The sequence below is a fragment of the Acartia tonsa genome, chromosome 8 (assembly GCF_053477335.1).
Source record: "Acartia tonsa isolate MP-2025a chromosome 8, ASM5347733v1, whole genome shotgun sequence".
Taxonomy (NCBI): Eukaryota; Metazoa; Arthropoda; class Copepoda; order Calanoida; family Acartiidae; genus Acartia; species Acartia tonsa.
The window spans coordinates 46,537,153-46,552,814 of NC_137267.1; the positions used below are offsets into that span (position 1 = coordinate 46,537,153).

Here is a 15,662-nt window from a genome sequence, read left to right on the forward strand (position 1 = left end):
TTTTATCGTCTGTTGCGAAGGATTGCTAACCGCTAAACTGATATGGTTCTCCTTTATAGTGGAGCTGCTTATAGTTCCAGTTAATATTTTGGGGTAGAGTATCTCCTCACTCCCAATGTTTTTTTTACTTTTTAAAAATTAAATAGCTTAAAACCATAGAGGCTTCCATAAAATAGAGAACTTATTCTATTTATTAGTTATCAAAATCTTAAACTGTTTTTAACCTATTTTTAAAACGTATATAAAAAATATATTATGACACCAGTAGAATGAGACTGCAGAGCCTAAATTTGAATTAAGTCCCCAATAAACTTTTTTGGGGGGATTTAAATATTAATTTTTACTGTTGCCGTGATCATTTTGACCGAAGCAAAAGGTCTTTTTTTTATTTGGGTAAAATTCGTAGCTTTTAGAGTGTTTTGCTTCATAAATATTGTATTCTGGTATAGAGTAAAATTAGGCCTTCTGATTTTACTATAAAAATTCACTAAAAAGTTAATTCTTTATAATATATCAACGAATTAACATTAACATGTTTGTGTTCTCTCACTTATTTTAAAAACATAAAAAATGGCTGTAAAGGGTTAAATGACAACAAATGTTTATGCAATACAACAAATTTATTTTTGTCACATATACAAATGTGTTATAAAATAAGATTATTCAAACTTATCTTTTAAAATAATTTTAAAAAGTATGTATCTTTTATGTGTATGGTTTTCATTCTTTTAATTTTAATTAAATAAAAAATATTTAACTACATTGGAAATACGTCACTTTGTGAAAACACTCTTTTTTTGAATTGTAAAGAATTATATAAAACAAGACTTCTTATTGGTTAGATTTTAGAATTATGTGTTTTATTGTAAATGTTAGATGTTTCAATGAAATTAATTGTTTTGGAAAAAAAAATTATTTCCAATGAACAGAGTAATGTTTTTTTATTGTATCAATATAAAGTGAATTATATAAAAATGTTCTGTAAGCCACAATATTACCCGAAGTAAAAAAAAAGCTTTTGCTTCGGTCAAAATGATTACAGCAACACTAAAAATTAATTTTTAAATCCCCCCAAAAAAGTTTATTGGGGACTTAATTCAAATTTGGGCTCTGCAGTCTGATTCTATAGGTGTCCTAGTATATTTTTGACCCCCCATTCAAAAATAGGTTAAAAACAGTTTAAGCTACAGACAAAAAACCCTTACTACTTTACATAATAGAATAAAAATTAAATTGATAATGAGGATGGGTGGTCTACTCCATCCCCTCACCTTATTTGCCAATAGATGCTTCTAGGGGCGTAGCCGCTAGTCATTTTTAAAAGTAACAAGATGTTTGTCTGTCTCTGTGTCTGTGTGTAACATACGATCTTGCTAACCGCTGGATCGATATGGATCTACTGTACCGCAAAGCTTCTCATCGACATACCTACTTTAAAACTTTCAAAAAAAATATTTTAAAACTTAAATTTTAAGTGTATGGTCGACTTACCTCCCTCCCTTTTATCAAGAGGCCTCTAGGGGCGTAGCAGCTTGTAAATTACCTAAAGCAATTGAATGTCCTCTTTTATCCTGAAAATTTCAATGACAGGATATATTTGAATTTCGATAGAATTCTTCAAAGTATTTGATATTTATTTCAATGAAATAAATATGTTCATAGAACCTAAAAAATATCTGTAAATATTAGTCATGTACGCTGTTTTTTTTTACTATTTATTAGGTTAGGTTACATTGGGTACTGATTTGCCGTTCAGTGTTAGGGACCCCCCACCCCCCCGTTGAAATTAGAGTATAAAAAAACTACACCCCCAACCTTTATTTTCAATTTATTTCAAAACAAGGGGGGGGGGGTTATCATTGCTCAACTGGCCACATATAAGGTATTGACAAAAAAAGGCTAATTGTGAATCTTATAATCAATTATTCAATTACTGAGTGTATATTATTTCTAGGATTGCTGAACATTTGGGAATTGATAGGAATCTTCCTGTTGAACAAATCATTGAGAAGTTACAGGTATAAACAGACCAAACTGCGTCATACGAAAAATGGACCACATTGCGTCATACTAGAGACGTTAATATGTTGCCAATGTCAAAGTAGTGGGGGGTAAAGCTTGAATACCTATGAAAAATGACGTCATACTGGCCTACCATTGGCCAATTAAAATAAATACTGGCATGTCATTGGTTAATTTAGTATGTGTATTGGCCTATCATTGGTCATTTGTATTGTATGACGTAATTTTACATAGACAATATAAAGAGCTTCGGGATGCTTTAGTGAAAACTGGTGAAATTCCTGCCGTGGCACAGTTACAATCAAAGGTTTTTTTGTATGTAAGGTGATACACAATCTATTACCCAATGTGTTTGGACAGAAAATAAAGGTACTAAGAAAGAGAGGTAATGTCTGATTGAGCCAATAGGCGAATCGCATTGGTACATACATTTAACCTCATTGGTTGAAATTGTGTACACATTTTGTTACGAACACATGTTTTTTTTCCTTTCATACATAGATAAAAGTCAGCTTTAAACAGTATATTTTCTTAGTAGAAAGCTTTGCGGAATCAGAATTAATTGCCCAAAAATTTCGTCTTCAATTTGAAGATGTGGATTCTTAAAAAAAAGTTAGGCTGGCTACTCGCTGGTGAGGCAAAATTATTTTTGAGAAAAATCCTCCAAAATCGAATTAAAAAATTTACAAAATTTAATAAAATCGTAAAAGGGTTATTAACATATGATTTTGTTTAATTTTTGTAGATTTTTAATGTGCTTTTGGATGATTTTTGACAAAAATAATTTTGCCTCACTATCGAGTAGCGAGTCATTTTTTAAGAATCCACATCAGCTTGAGTCGAAAGTAAACAATACTTTTGTCTGCTAGAAATGTTTTTTCTTAGATTTGACGAAAAAAGGGTTCAGAATATGCTTCTATTCTTATATTTCTATTGGACAGAAAAGGCTACATTGCTCCCCTTAGTTAGTCATCGTTGCTGGACGTTACAGTTTCATTGACAGCAACGTCGTCTTACGTGTTAGATAGTGATAAGACAATGTAAAAAAGGATGACAACATCCATAAAAGCAAAGCTCTGAAACGGTATGACAGACTCGAACATTAACTATTAAAGAGTGTCAGAAATGAATTTACAAAATAAAAAATATAAAAGTTTTGACAAAATTATACGTATATTTCTTGCAAAACTTCTTAAATACGGAATTCTGTTTAAGGATATACTGACATTTTAAAGACTTGATTATAGAGATGATTTGCTTGTAATATTGTACCTTATTGTAATAGGAATCAGTACTCCAAAATCAAATAAATCGGATGCTTATATCACACGAAAATTGTTGTTGAAAAAAGTTAAAAATCAACAGGTTTAATATGGACATACGGACATTCTAGTAACGATTGTAGAGTTGCTAAGCTTCTTAAATCGTACCTATCTACTGCAGGAATCATCAAGCAAAGTTTGAAATCGATAAGACAATTCTAGTTTGCCTAAATTAACGAAAAAAGCTTTTCGTTACGTACAGACGGACGGACGGATCAACCCCTATAATAGAAAAGCTTCGCTTTTAAAAACATTTTAACTACTTGCTAATAAAGAAAATCTTACCTTGAAAAGATTGGACACGGCCAACCAATCAAGCTTTAATCAAAGTAACTAAAGTGTTTAAGCCTACGAATGAGAAAATGTGATCATAACACTTTGAATGATTTACTGGAAATTTTTTTGACAACATAATTTTTAACTCTAAACAGTGAAATGCTTTGGCCATAAACAGTCGTTGGGGAAAAAAGAGCAATAAAGTCCTGATAAAATAAAAAAGTTACATTTGAAGAAACTAATTTTCAAACTCTTTGAACTTTATCAAAAGATGTAAATTTATAATTGTAAATTAACAAATTTAAAATTCTTAATGGAAAATGTAAACTTTAGGTTATAAGATACAAAAGGCTAAATAGTACAATCTTAATATAATTTAACAGGATAAAAATTTGAATGTCAATTCCAAAAGATTTTTTTTTCTTCGGGTCACAGAAAGTTTAAAATTTCTAATTAGTTTTGAACTTTGAAGGAGTATTGCAGCCACCAATTTTAAGTTTAAAAAATTATTAGTGGCTATATAATATACTAGCGGCAACGCCCCTAGAGGCCTTTGTGGGAGATTTTTTTCTAGAAGAGATTTCTCTTGGGAGAGTGGTGATACCCTCACTCAAAATACTTATAAATCTTCCCAGGACTTATGAGAAGGAGATTCATTACGGTTCAGCGTTTACCTGCCCTGGATTAAAATAAAATTAAAATAATTCTAATTTTCAAAGAAAACTTTTCAGTTGCAAAATCGTCACTTTGCCTGGCAAAATTAATTTTTCTTTTAAGTTTCCATGGACTAGGGATTTGATGAAATAAATTCCAACCTGTTCAAAATAAATGTCAATATGGAACAAGTTGATAAATATAAAATTATTAGTGAAAATCTCCCTACTCCGTGTAAATCTATTTTATAAACATTTTGTACTATTTATAATTTAAAAAGAAAAGTTTAAAAATTGCAAATTTGCAATTTTAGAAAAAAAGATACATTTTATTGCATTCTTTTTCTCTTTTGTAAAAAAATACTTTGGATCAATATCCAAAATGTTAGAGTTGCTCTTTTCAGTTAGGCTTTCTTTGCATATGTCTTCATAAGATTTAAAGTTTTTTTTGGGAGACAGCATAAATTGCATAAATGAGAGGCCTGTATTAGTCAATTTAATGTATACTGGCCTATTATTGGTCATTTTATTGTGTGACCTAATTTTTTTGAGACACTGTACGCTGTCTCTCTTTTTTGTACCTTCCACTTAGTAGCTAGTATGGAACAAGGATGACAACATCCATAAAAGCAAAGCTCTGAAACGGTTGGACAAACGAACATTAACACTTGAGTCAAGTGTCAGAACTGAATAATCAGAATATAAATGTATTAAAATCGAACGAAACAAAATTGTAAGTAGATCTGTTTAAAAACTGCTTAAATACAGGATATTGTTTAATGACATTTACATTTTTAGGACTTGATTATAAAGATGCTTCGCTTAGTACAATTTACTTTGTTGTCCTTGGAATCAGTATTCCAAAAATCAGACCAATCGGATAATTTTATCACATAAAAAATTATTGTTAAAAAAGTTAAAAAGCAATATGTTAAAATGGACATACGGACTTTCTGGTAACGATTATAGAGTTGCTTTGCTTTTGAAGTCGTACCTAACTCATATAGGAATCACTATGCAAAGTTTGAAATCAATAGGACAATTCTAACATGCCTAAATTAACGAAAAGCTATCCGTTACGGACGGAAGGACGGGCGGACGTACGGATAGCTTTTAAAAATGTTGATTGAAAAGGGTATAATATAAATATGATATGATATAGCATATTCAAAATTGAAAGCGGCTAAAATTTTATTGTTTCACATAGTAATAATTTTAAAATATGGGTTTTAAACGACACTTTTTTTTATTTTAGAAAATGGACCCATTTGAGATTCAAGAAAAGGTTGGAGTTCTGGAAGAATTTGTAAGGGCTCCTGTTTATTGTAAGGTAGGCACGACCGACAGTTCAATCTGGCTCCTGTTTATTGTAAGGTAGGCACGACCGACTGTTCAATCTGGACTCATAAAGAAGAACAACTGTAATTACTCTCTTCTCTTAATATGCAGGATGATTAACCCGTTACCAAAAATCCAAATATATATGAAGACAAGGATAACAACATCCATAAGTAGCGAAGCACAAAAAATCATGGATGGGAATACGTACAAGTAGATTTAAAGTGTATTTAATAAAATCAAGAATATATTTATTGGAGAAAATAAACACATATTTTGTATACTGATGACGGTCAAAGTAAATTATATAAAAGATGCTCATAACAATGGAAAAAAAATATTTTGATACTGATATCCCAATTTGAACCAAAAACACCATAGCTATGGGGACTTAAGTAAAACATATAAAAACCGCCATGGTTGTTTTCTTTAAACGACAGGAAATTTAATTTTGATATCTATAACTAAAAGAAAATTTTGGAAATCAGACCATAAACACCTAAGGTATGGAGAAAAATGTGAAAAATACAGTTATAGCCTAAAACCTGCTTAAAGGCAGTCTAACCGTCATAGTTGTTTTCTTTAAATGACAGGAAATTTAATGTTAATATCTATAATTGAAAAAAATTTGGAAATCGGACCATAAACACCAAAGATATGGAGAAAAATGTGAAAAATACAAAAATAGCCTAAAACCTGCTAAAAAGCGTTCCGACCGCCATTGATGTTTTATAATTAATTGTGCTCCTTAATAATGGGAATGTTGTCAAAAAATTTCAGCCTTTTATCTTTTATAGGAGCCGAGAAAATCACGTTTCCCCCACTTCGTGACTGACGGACGGACAGACGGACGGACATTTCGAATTATAGAGTAGCTTCGCTACTAATAAAAAAGATTATTAAATTGCTTTTGATATTACTTTTTGCTTCATCTTAAATATTAAAATAAATAAAATAACATGGTAAGGATTATATTAAAATGTTTTTCATGTATGGCTTCGAAACCGCTTAATATCAGCAGAATTAGAACCGGTTCTCTACCATATCAAAAATCATGTATTAGGGCTAAAAAAACTGGTTACAATCTTATAATTTTTTTATTTTAATATCTGCGGAAAGCTGTCTACAATACGATGCAATAAATAACTATTCACACAACCTTTTTCTGATTTGAGTTTCAATAATTAATGAATAATCTGAATATTTTTGTATATCTCTAGCCTATTCTTGATGGTGGTTTGGTTGAGGATCCATTTATGCCTGAAGAACCCATGGAGCTTATCAAAAAAGGTAAAACTATATCTATCCAGGGAGGGAGGCGCTGTTTATTACACTAGTCCCCATAGTATTATAATAACGTTTTCTTATTTAATGGCTTAACAACTTTGGGGACTTTTATGGAGTGTTCAAACGTTTCAACCACCAATTGAAATGAACATAGATTTATCGCCCATTGTCTTATCCCTTTAGATCCTTGATATCTGCCCACAATTTCTAAAGTCTAACGATCGGTTAAACGTTAACAAAATATACCGAGAATGTACGAAATGTTTAAAAGTGCAAGGGCTAATAGCAAAAACAACGATGAAAACATCTATAAAAACGAAGCTCTGAAACGGCATGACAGACGAACATTGACTCTTTTAGAGTGTCAGAACTGAATTTACAAAATATAAATTTATAAGTTTTGAGAAAAACATATAATCATAAACTTGTTGCAAAACTTAAATACAGAGTTCTGTTTAAGGACATACTGACATTTTTAGGATTTGATAATAGAGATTCTTCGCTTAAAATATTGTACCTTGTTGTAATAGGAATTAGTACTCCAAAAAGCAGATCAATCGGATGATTATATCACATGAAAATTGTTGTTTAAAAAGTTCAAAATCAACATTTTGGTAACGATTATAGAGTTGCTAGCTTTCTACATCGTACCTATCTACTACAGGAATAATCATACAAATATTTGAAATCGATAGGTTAATTCTAATATGCCTAAACTAACGAAAAAAGCCATCCGTTACGGACGGGCGGACATACAGACCGACCCAAATTATAGAAAAAGCTTCGCTTTTAATAATCGCATTGATTTCCTAAGAGCACAATAAACAGTGTATCTAGAACCCATTAGTAGTAACTAAAGTATGTTTGAATGGCACTAAAACTATATTTATGTTTAGGCAAGTTTAACAAAGTACCAGTTATAATGGGAGCCAATGAAAATGAAGGACTTTTAATCAAGGTAACAATATTTTTGTAGCGGAGCTACTATACAAGTACTTATTCTTATTTAAAGAAAGTTTTTTTTAACTTTTTTAGGAGGGTAGATCCACCTCCCAAGAAAACTCTCTTCCTGTTCTTTTTCTATTTAACAAGGATGGCAACATCCATAAAGCGAAGCTCTAAAACGGTAAAACAAAACAACATTAACTGTTGTAGAGTTTTGTAAAACTGAAAAAAAAGATTATAATGTATGTACATATGTATGTAAGTTTAAACAAAATTGTACGTAAATTTGTTGCAAAACTGTTTAATACAGTATACTGTTTAAAGGGCATACTTACATTTTAGGACTTGATTATGGAGATGCTTCGCATAAAAAATTTTACTTTGTTGTTCTAGGAATCATTATTCCAAAAATAAAATGTACAGGATAATTATATCACATACAAAATTGATGTAAAAAAAACTTTAAATAAACGTACGGACATTTTGGTAACGTTTATAGATTTGCTAAGCTTCCTAAATCGTATCATACTCTTTTAGGAATCATCATGCAAAGTTTAAAATCGACAAGACAATTCTAACATGTCTAAATTAACGGAAAAAGTTAAGCGTTACAGATGTACTTACGGATGGACCGACCCTAATTATATAAATTATATAAAATTGGAATATTGTTAATTGTATTTTAGGCATTTTATGAAAAAGATGGAGTCAAATTTGAAGAAGCTTGGAACAATTTTGAAACTGTTGGACCTCTGGCATTTTTTGCCACGTAAGTTCTATCCATCTATCAATATATCCTTTATGTCTATCTATCTATCTATCTATCTATCTATCTATCTATCTATCTATCTATCTATCTATCTATCTATCTATCTATCTATCTATCTATCTATCTATCTATCTATCTATCTATCTATCTATCTATCTATCTATGTAGAGAGAAGAGTGAAGTACAAGATGAAGAAGTGAAACTATGTATGGAGTATAGAAAGAAACATTTTGGAAACACTGGTTTCTGCACAGATAAACAAAGGAATTAAAATATTTTATATTTCTTTATGTTTATTTATTTTAACTTTGATTTTTCCATAATCCTAACATATAAAGTAGTAAGTTTTTTTTTGTCTGTAGGGAATGATCTCGCTAACCGCTGAACCGATTTAGTCCTTTTTACAGTGAAACTTCTTATTGGCCCCGAGATGGTTTTAGGCTATTTCATTTTTATATAGAGTCTGGGTATGGTTTTTAGCTATTTTTCTGCCCTTTCATATCCATTCGAATAAAGAGCCCCTTGATGCTACAGGCGCAGTCGCTTGTTGATTATAAATTTACCATGATGAGGGAAAGCCTAAAAGGAGAAAGGGAAAGAAAATAGAAGTTACATACAGACTTACCTACTGATATTACCAGGGACTTGAAGGGATAAGACAATTGACGATAAATTGATGTACATCCACAATAATAATTACAGTTTTTAAACTATTAAATGATAAACTTAGTTTATTAAACTCCCTCCCTTGGCAATGCTGGTAATTTGAATCTTAGCTTTGCTTATGAAGTGTTTAAAATAAAAATATTTCATTTACAGCACAGACAAATTTATTGAAATGTACGGAGATTTCCTGTTTGTAGCTCCCTGCTACCTGGCAGCTTGTGAGATGTCACAGCATGTACCTGTGTTTCTGTACTCTTATAATTATCCAGGTATGTTTGACAGTTTGAATTTTGTCTATTTTTAAAGTATTATCGAGGTTTGGTGATTTAACGTTTTACTATAATTGTTTGTCAGAATAGCATTCCCTAGTCCATGGTAATTATCCTGGTATGTACTCATAATATTTAATTTTCCAAGATTTAATTCAAAAGAAGCAATTCTTTTGAAAATATAAAAAGTTACAAGTTATGTTACTGTGTGTGCTAATCTAAAATAAAAGAGATAGAATCCTTGAAATTGACTATTAAATCATTATTTAACCACCCCCTTTTCTTTACTTTCTTCAATAGCTAAATACCTTCCCCTGTGGGAATTTCATTTCAAAAGACAAATAAATCATAGAGTATATATATTTTATACTTTTTTATATTTTTTTATATTTTCAATTATTTTTCTTCTTTTTAAATTTCTTTTCTTCTTTTAAATTTTGTTTTATCAAATTCAAAAAGATTGTGAAACCTCCTTCTCCTGTAGGGGCGATGCCCTAAAAAGGCTAATGGCAAAGAAATTTTAAAAAAAATGATATTATAAATCAATATAAAAAGTTACAGAGAGTTATAAAATGTTATAGAGTTATAAAATGTTATAAAGAGTTATAAAATGTTATAAAGAGTTATAAAATGTTATAAAGAGTTATAAAATGTTATAAAGAGTTATAAAATGTTATAAAGAGTTATAAAATGTTATAAAGAGTTATAAAATGTTATAAAATAAAGAAAATATCTAAAAAAAATGTAAACAAAATTTTTAAAATTCCCCCCTGGACTTTTAGAAAATAAAGCCCCTAGAGGCTAGGGGCGAAGCCGCTAGTATATAGTTATAGCAGCCCTAATATACATTTGTTTCAAAGAATTCCAATTTCCCTTACACCAAGGATGTCTAAGCATTTTATTTTTTTGTTTGAGGGAGGAAGGGAAATTAACATATTTCAGATCACCATAATACATCGAATACACAAATAAGAGAAATAATCGCCTTCCTGATATGTAGGTTTACTGAGTCTTTTATTTGCAGATAGTTTTTGAGAATCTTAAAGAAGGTTTATGTCAGTTTGACTTTCTCGAGACCTTTGATAGCCACTTGGTGGTTCTTTCAGCTGGTTATCTAAACAAGAGAGCATTACTGATAAGCATAGCGTTATTAATTGCAGTTTATTTTCCAAAAATATAAAAATTTGCTATAAATGGGGATTTCTAAGTGACCTAATGGAAATTTGAGAAATTTTTCTTGTAAGATAAGTAGAAGAGCTTCCAGGGAGGGCGGGGAGATTGAGCTGTTTATTATAATAGTCTCCAATGTTTTATAATAAAGTTTTCTTATTCGTTGGCGCAACAACTTTTGGGACAATTATTAAATTTTGATTGGTTTGGTTATCATCATAAATGTCCAAACGTCTTAACCACTAATTGTAATTTACAAATGGATAATTTTGTCTATGATTATGATTGGGGATGTACACCAATTTATCTACCATTGTCTTATCCCTATAGATCCCTGCGAAGCTTGAGAGTTAGTAAATATTTCCCTGCGGATAGATAAACTAGCCCTGTACTACAGTCCAGCGGGAATAAGAAATCCAAGAAATAATTGCTAGTAGTGCAGCAACTCTTTGTATGTATGTATGTCTGGCCGCCAACTAACATTAGCAAATCAATTACTTTTCGTAATTGTTAGTATGTTTTTACTTGTCAAAATTAAGAATTAACATATATATATCAAATAAAAATCAATTTTAAATCTAAATGCTATTAAAAAGAACAAGATAATAGGAATGTTACCCAATTTTTCCATTTAATCATAAAAAAGGTTTAGATGATAGCAAGCATATTACAGTGTGTTTTTTTTATGAGAACTTTTTTGAAAGCAATTTTACCCCACTTATAGTTATCAGAATTTAATGATTAATGGCTTATTTTGCTTGTTTTTTAAGGCAATTAATAGAACAACAAAAAAATATTTTAGTTTTTATTTAAAAAGTACAATAAAATCTAAAATTCAAAACTTAGGTGTCAACATCTAAAAATGGTTTTAGCGCATTTTTCTTATGCTCAAATAATCAACCTTTTGCAAGGCCAAGAATGGCTGCTAAACACTTCAAAGTTGAGATATAGAGCTAAAAATGTATACAGATACTATTAGGGACATGTACTATAACATATCAAAATTTGAAGGTCATATCTCAACCAGGGAGGGAGTACTGGCCCCCAAAAGTCGACTATAGAAAATCCATTTTTTAAAGAAAAATGCGCTAAAACCATTTTTATATGTTGACACCTAAGTTTTGAAATTTAGATTTTACTCTACTTTTTAAATAAAAACTGAAATATTTTTTTGTTGTTCTATTAATTGCCTTAAAAAACAAAGAAAATAAGCCATTAATCATTAAATTCTGATAACTATTAGTGGGGTAAGATTGCTTTCAAAAAAGTTCTCATAAAAAAACACACTGTATATAGGGTGTTTCCAGAAAAAAAGATTTTTTTAAAACTTAATTATGCATAGAAAATAAATGCTTTATATATTTGCAAAACCTGTTTCGGTACATTTATGTTTCAAATTGTTAAAATGAATATTTCAACAAATTATGCGTTAAAAACCGGTTTTTGCAAAGGTCTTATGTTTGAAGATTTATGAATTTAAAGCTTGTGCAAAAAAATGCACACATATTTAAAATTGAAATTGCGCAGCTTGTATTAATAGTACAATAATATGCATATCATTAATCGTCATAAACTCCAGATTTTGGAAACATAATTATAATTTTTGTAATATTTGTAGTTTAGGATCTATATTGTTAAAAAATGTGAGAAAAAGGTTGACAAGTTTAAAGTAAGTTGGAACATTTTAACACGTAGCTCCTATACTACACGTAGCACAGGAATGGTTTTATATATCCAAAAACTTGACCTACATGCACTTAACCAATACTTGCTGCATGACTTATTACTTAAGACTTGTATTTTAAATTTTTAGAATGCTTTTCTATGCTTATGGTTTTATTTAGCTAGCTAGGCAAATATAAAATATATAACCCATATTTTCTCACAATACAATGCTTCTTGAATTTATCTTAAAAATCATTCATTCTATTGAGCAAAAAATGAAAATTTTTGCAAGATTTTTAAAAAGTTTACATATTTTAAGATTCAAAATTTGCAACATAAATTAGACTTGCTTTAGAATAGAATAAGAATTGGAATGGATATAGAATATACGTGGGCATATTGACAGGAGAAAATTTGTCGTCAATTTTGGTTGCTAACATGTACCTCATTTATTAGTCAGGTTGTTCATCCATTAGAAGAGGAGGGGATAAAGGGACTGGATCTTTAATTTAGCTACCTGCAATATAACTTTCATAGAGTAAATGAAAATCTGTTGGAACATCCAAGTAATAATATATCGAATAGAATATGTTTAAATACGGAAAAAAAATAATTTGTTTTATTAGAACCATATTTTTTTCTTGGAATTGGTTTAAAGTTTATTATGTTACGCAACTCTAACTTTGTCTGCGGGTGCTAATATATTTGGGTTTTCTAATAAACTTTTTGTCAATACGTCTGGTTGGTAATTTTCTAGTTAAAGTGCTTTTACCCCTTTCTCTTAAAAAAATATTGAGGGCATGGCAACATATAAGAACAGACACCAACTTTTTTTTTATAAAGAGGCATTTATGAGTACTGATTATAGTAAAATGTTCATAAAGGGAATTTCAATCAATTCTTTGAATACACGACCTTTGTCAGAAAGTCCTAACTGTGCATAGTAATGCATTGCGCTAGTTGAAGGATCAAGTACTTAACACCTACTCTCACTATTAGTGTCACGTGCCAGACTTAGCAGTAGTGGGTAACATTTTTTACGTCTAAAAGCATATAATTTTTACCCCTTATTTGTTATTTTTTGTTTAAGATTTTAAGAAAGCGTTCAATTTAGATTAGGAGATAATTGTTTATTTTTTCTAAAAATGGATTTATTGTTACTAGGATCTTACACCAGATTATCAAGTACTCCAATAAAGTGAATCTTGTAGTTAGCTAAAATTTTAATCTCCCATCCACCCCCTTTACCCTATATTTTCCCTCCAACTGGATGAACGAACTGACCAATGAGTTATGTCCATGTTAGCATCCTAAATTCACGACAATTTTTCTCCTGTCATAATATCCACGTAAATTTTATACCCAATGCTAGAGTTAAAAGAAATCATATATGTAATTGTCCCGTCTTAATATATTTTTTTGGTATTTGCAGAAAATTAAAAATGTCTTACTCGGTTTTACTTGTATATGGTCAAACAATTTTTTCAGAAATTAATTTGTCAGCTAATCCTTATAATAAAGAATCTGTGTAAGTCTGTCTGTACCAAAGTATCTCACTAACCGCTGAACCGATATAGTTCTCTTTTACAATGTAACTTGTTATAGGTCCATGGAAAATTTTGGGTATTGTATTTTAAAACTAAAATAAAAGAATTGAATTGCCAAATTCAATCCTTCCCCCCTCAAGTGCCCCTAGAGGCCTCTCAGGGCTTAGCTGCTAGTCAATAGGAAGCTTAATTACGGTTGAATGGCAGCTGACGGGCACAAAGAAGATAAAGTATAGAATTGAAAAACCTTAAATTTAATTTACGAAATTCACTTCAATATAATGTTGTTTAAGGTTTTGCACATAGTATAAAGTTTTAATCCATTGTGTATTTGAGAAAGGTGGTTGGATGCAAGTCGTTCTGGCTTTTAGTAAACGTTTTAAAAAGGCATTTATTTAAATAATATATCTGAATAATTTCTAAAATCATGCAATTTTACTAAAAGCCAGAACTACTTTTTGGTGTTTTAAAAGTTCCAATTTTATTTCAGGCTAGCCAGGCAGAATCTTCTACCTGGATTCTATTCTATACTTTATCTTCTTTGGACAGGCACTGGTAATTCCTAACAAGTTTCTTTTTAGGAACCTTGAGTCTGTACCCTGTGGTGGCCCTGACCCCAGCTAAACTTGGTCTTCACTTCTTCTTAAAGTTCACATTTGGACTCGACCTTATGACCTCCAGGTAATATATATATCATAATCAATTGTTTAATCATGTATTGAAGTTTATTCTTTCCCCCTGTATGTCTTTTAATCTATTATATTTCCATAATTTTAACCATTGCAACTTTTATTTTTTTTTTTTTTTTAAGAGATAAATAATATAGCAATGAACAATAAATGATTTCCACTGATTTCCCATTGAATGATTTAGAGAGTATGTATCTAGATTATATCTATTGTGAAAATAAATGAAGAATGTAATTATTTTCACCTAGATAGTTATTTATGGCATCGTGTTATAGACAGCTTTCCGCGGATATTAAAATAAAAATGATTAAAACCAGTTTATTAGCCCCGAAGGGCCAAAGTCCCGAACTAACAAAACTTGTATTAATTTTATGATGTTTATTTTAATAGAAGTGTAATGTAGACAGACTGACACTAATTAAATGATAGAGTAGATTCGGGTACTTAATTCAAATATCAAATATATCTTTTTAAGTATTTATTTAACTAAGATTAAATGAAGTTTTGATTAAATATGGTTATTATATTTATGAGTAAATATGAATACTTTATTAGCAAATATTAAATATACTTAAATGATTAAAACTATTGATTAATTATGCTGGAAAGCTTCTGAAGTAGTAGGATGTCTGTTTGTGTGTAGAAACACCAAAGCAGCAGGATGACTGTCTGTCTAATTAATACAAAAGTATTAATTAGCTGTATAACTTTGAAGGCGTTGAAGAGGTGGGATATTTGTCTGTATTAAACTCGTTGAAGTAATAGGATGTCTTTATGTAGCTGAATTGGCCTAAAGAAGGCTCGACTCCAAACCAGAAATGTTCTGTATATGGACTCTCAATTACAACTAAATCTAATAAATATTCTCTTAACTTTTTCCTGAGTAATTGAGAGTAAATGAATATGTTTCTCCGTTTAAGCCAAAAACTTAAACTTGTCTGAAACTTAATTATACTACAGAAGTGGAAAATTGTCTGTAATACGATGCTATACATAAATTATCAGTATTCTAGTGAGTCGGTTCTAATCCTGCGGATATTAATC

At 30.1% G+C, this 15,662-nt stretch overlaps 1 protein-coding gene across 2 annotated transcripts in view; it reads left to right on the plus strand.

The window, feature by feature from the left end:
- The window catches only part of LOC145327120 (juvenile hormone esterase-like), a 100,228-nt gene that overhangs the window by 63,734 nt on the left and 20,832 nt on the right, over window positions 1-15,662 (plus strand). For both annotated transcript variants that reach the window (XM_080170655.1, XM_080170656.1), the window contains exons 13-20: window positions 1,955-2,018; window positions 5,529-5,603; window positions 6,832-6,901; window positions 7,795-7,856; window positions 8,530-8,612; window positions 8,781-8,874; window positions 9,430-9,547; window positions 14,511-14,610. In XM_080170655.1, coding sequence (XP_080026781.1) covers window positions 1,955-2,018; window positions 5,529-5,603; window positions 6,832-6,901; window positions 7,795-7,856; window positions 8,530-8,612; window positions 8,781-8,874; window positions 9,430-9,547; window positions 14,511-14,610 — 666 coding nt within the window. The remainder of the gene's footprint in view (window positions 1-1,954; window positions 2,019-5,528; window positions 5,604-6,831; window positions 6,902-7,794; window positions 7,857-8,529; window positions 8,613-8,780; window positions 8,875-9,429; window positions 9,548-14,510; window positions 14,611-15,662) is intronic.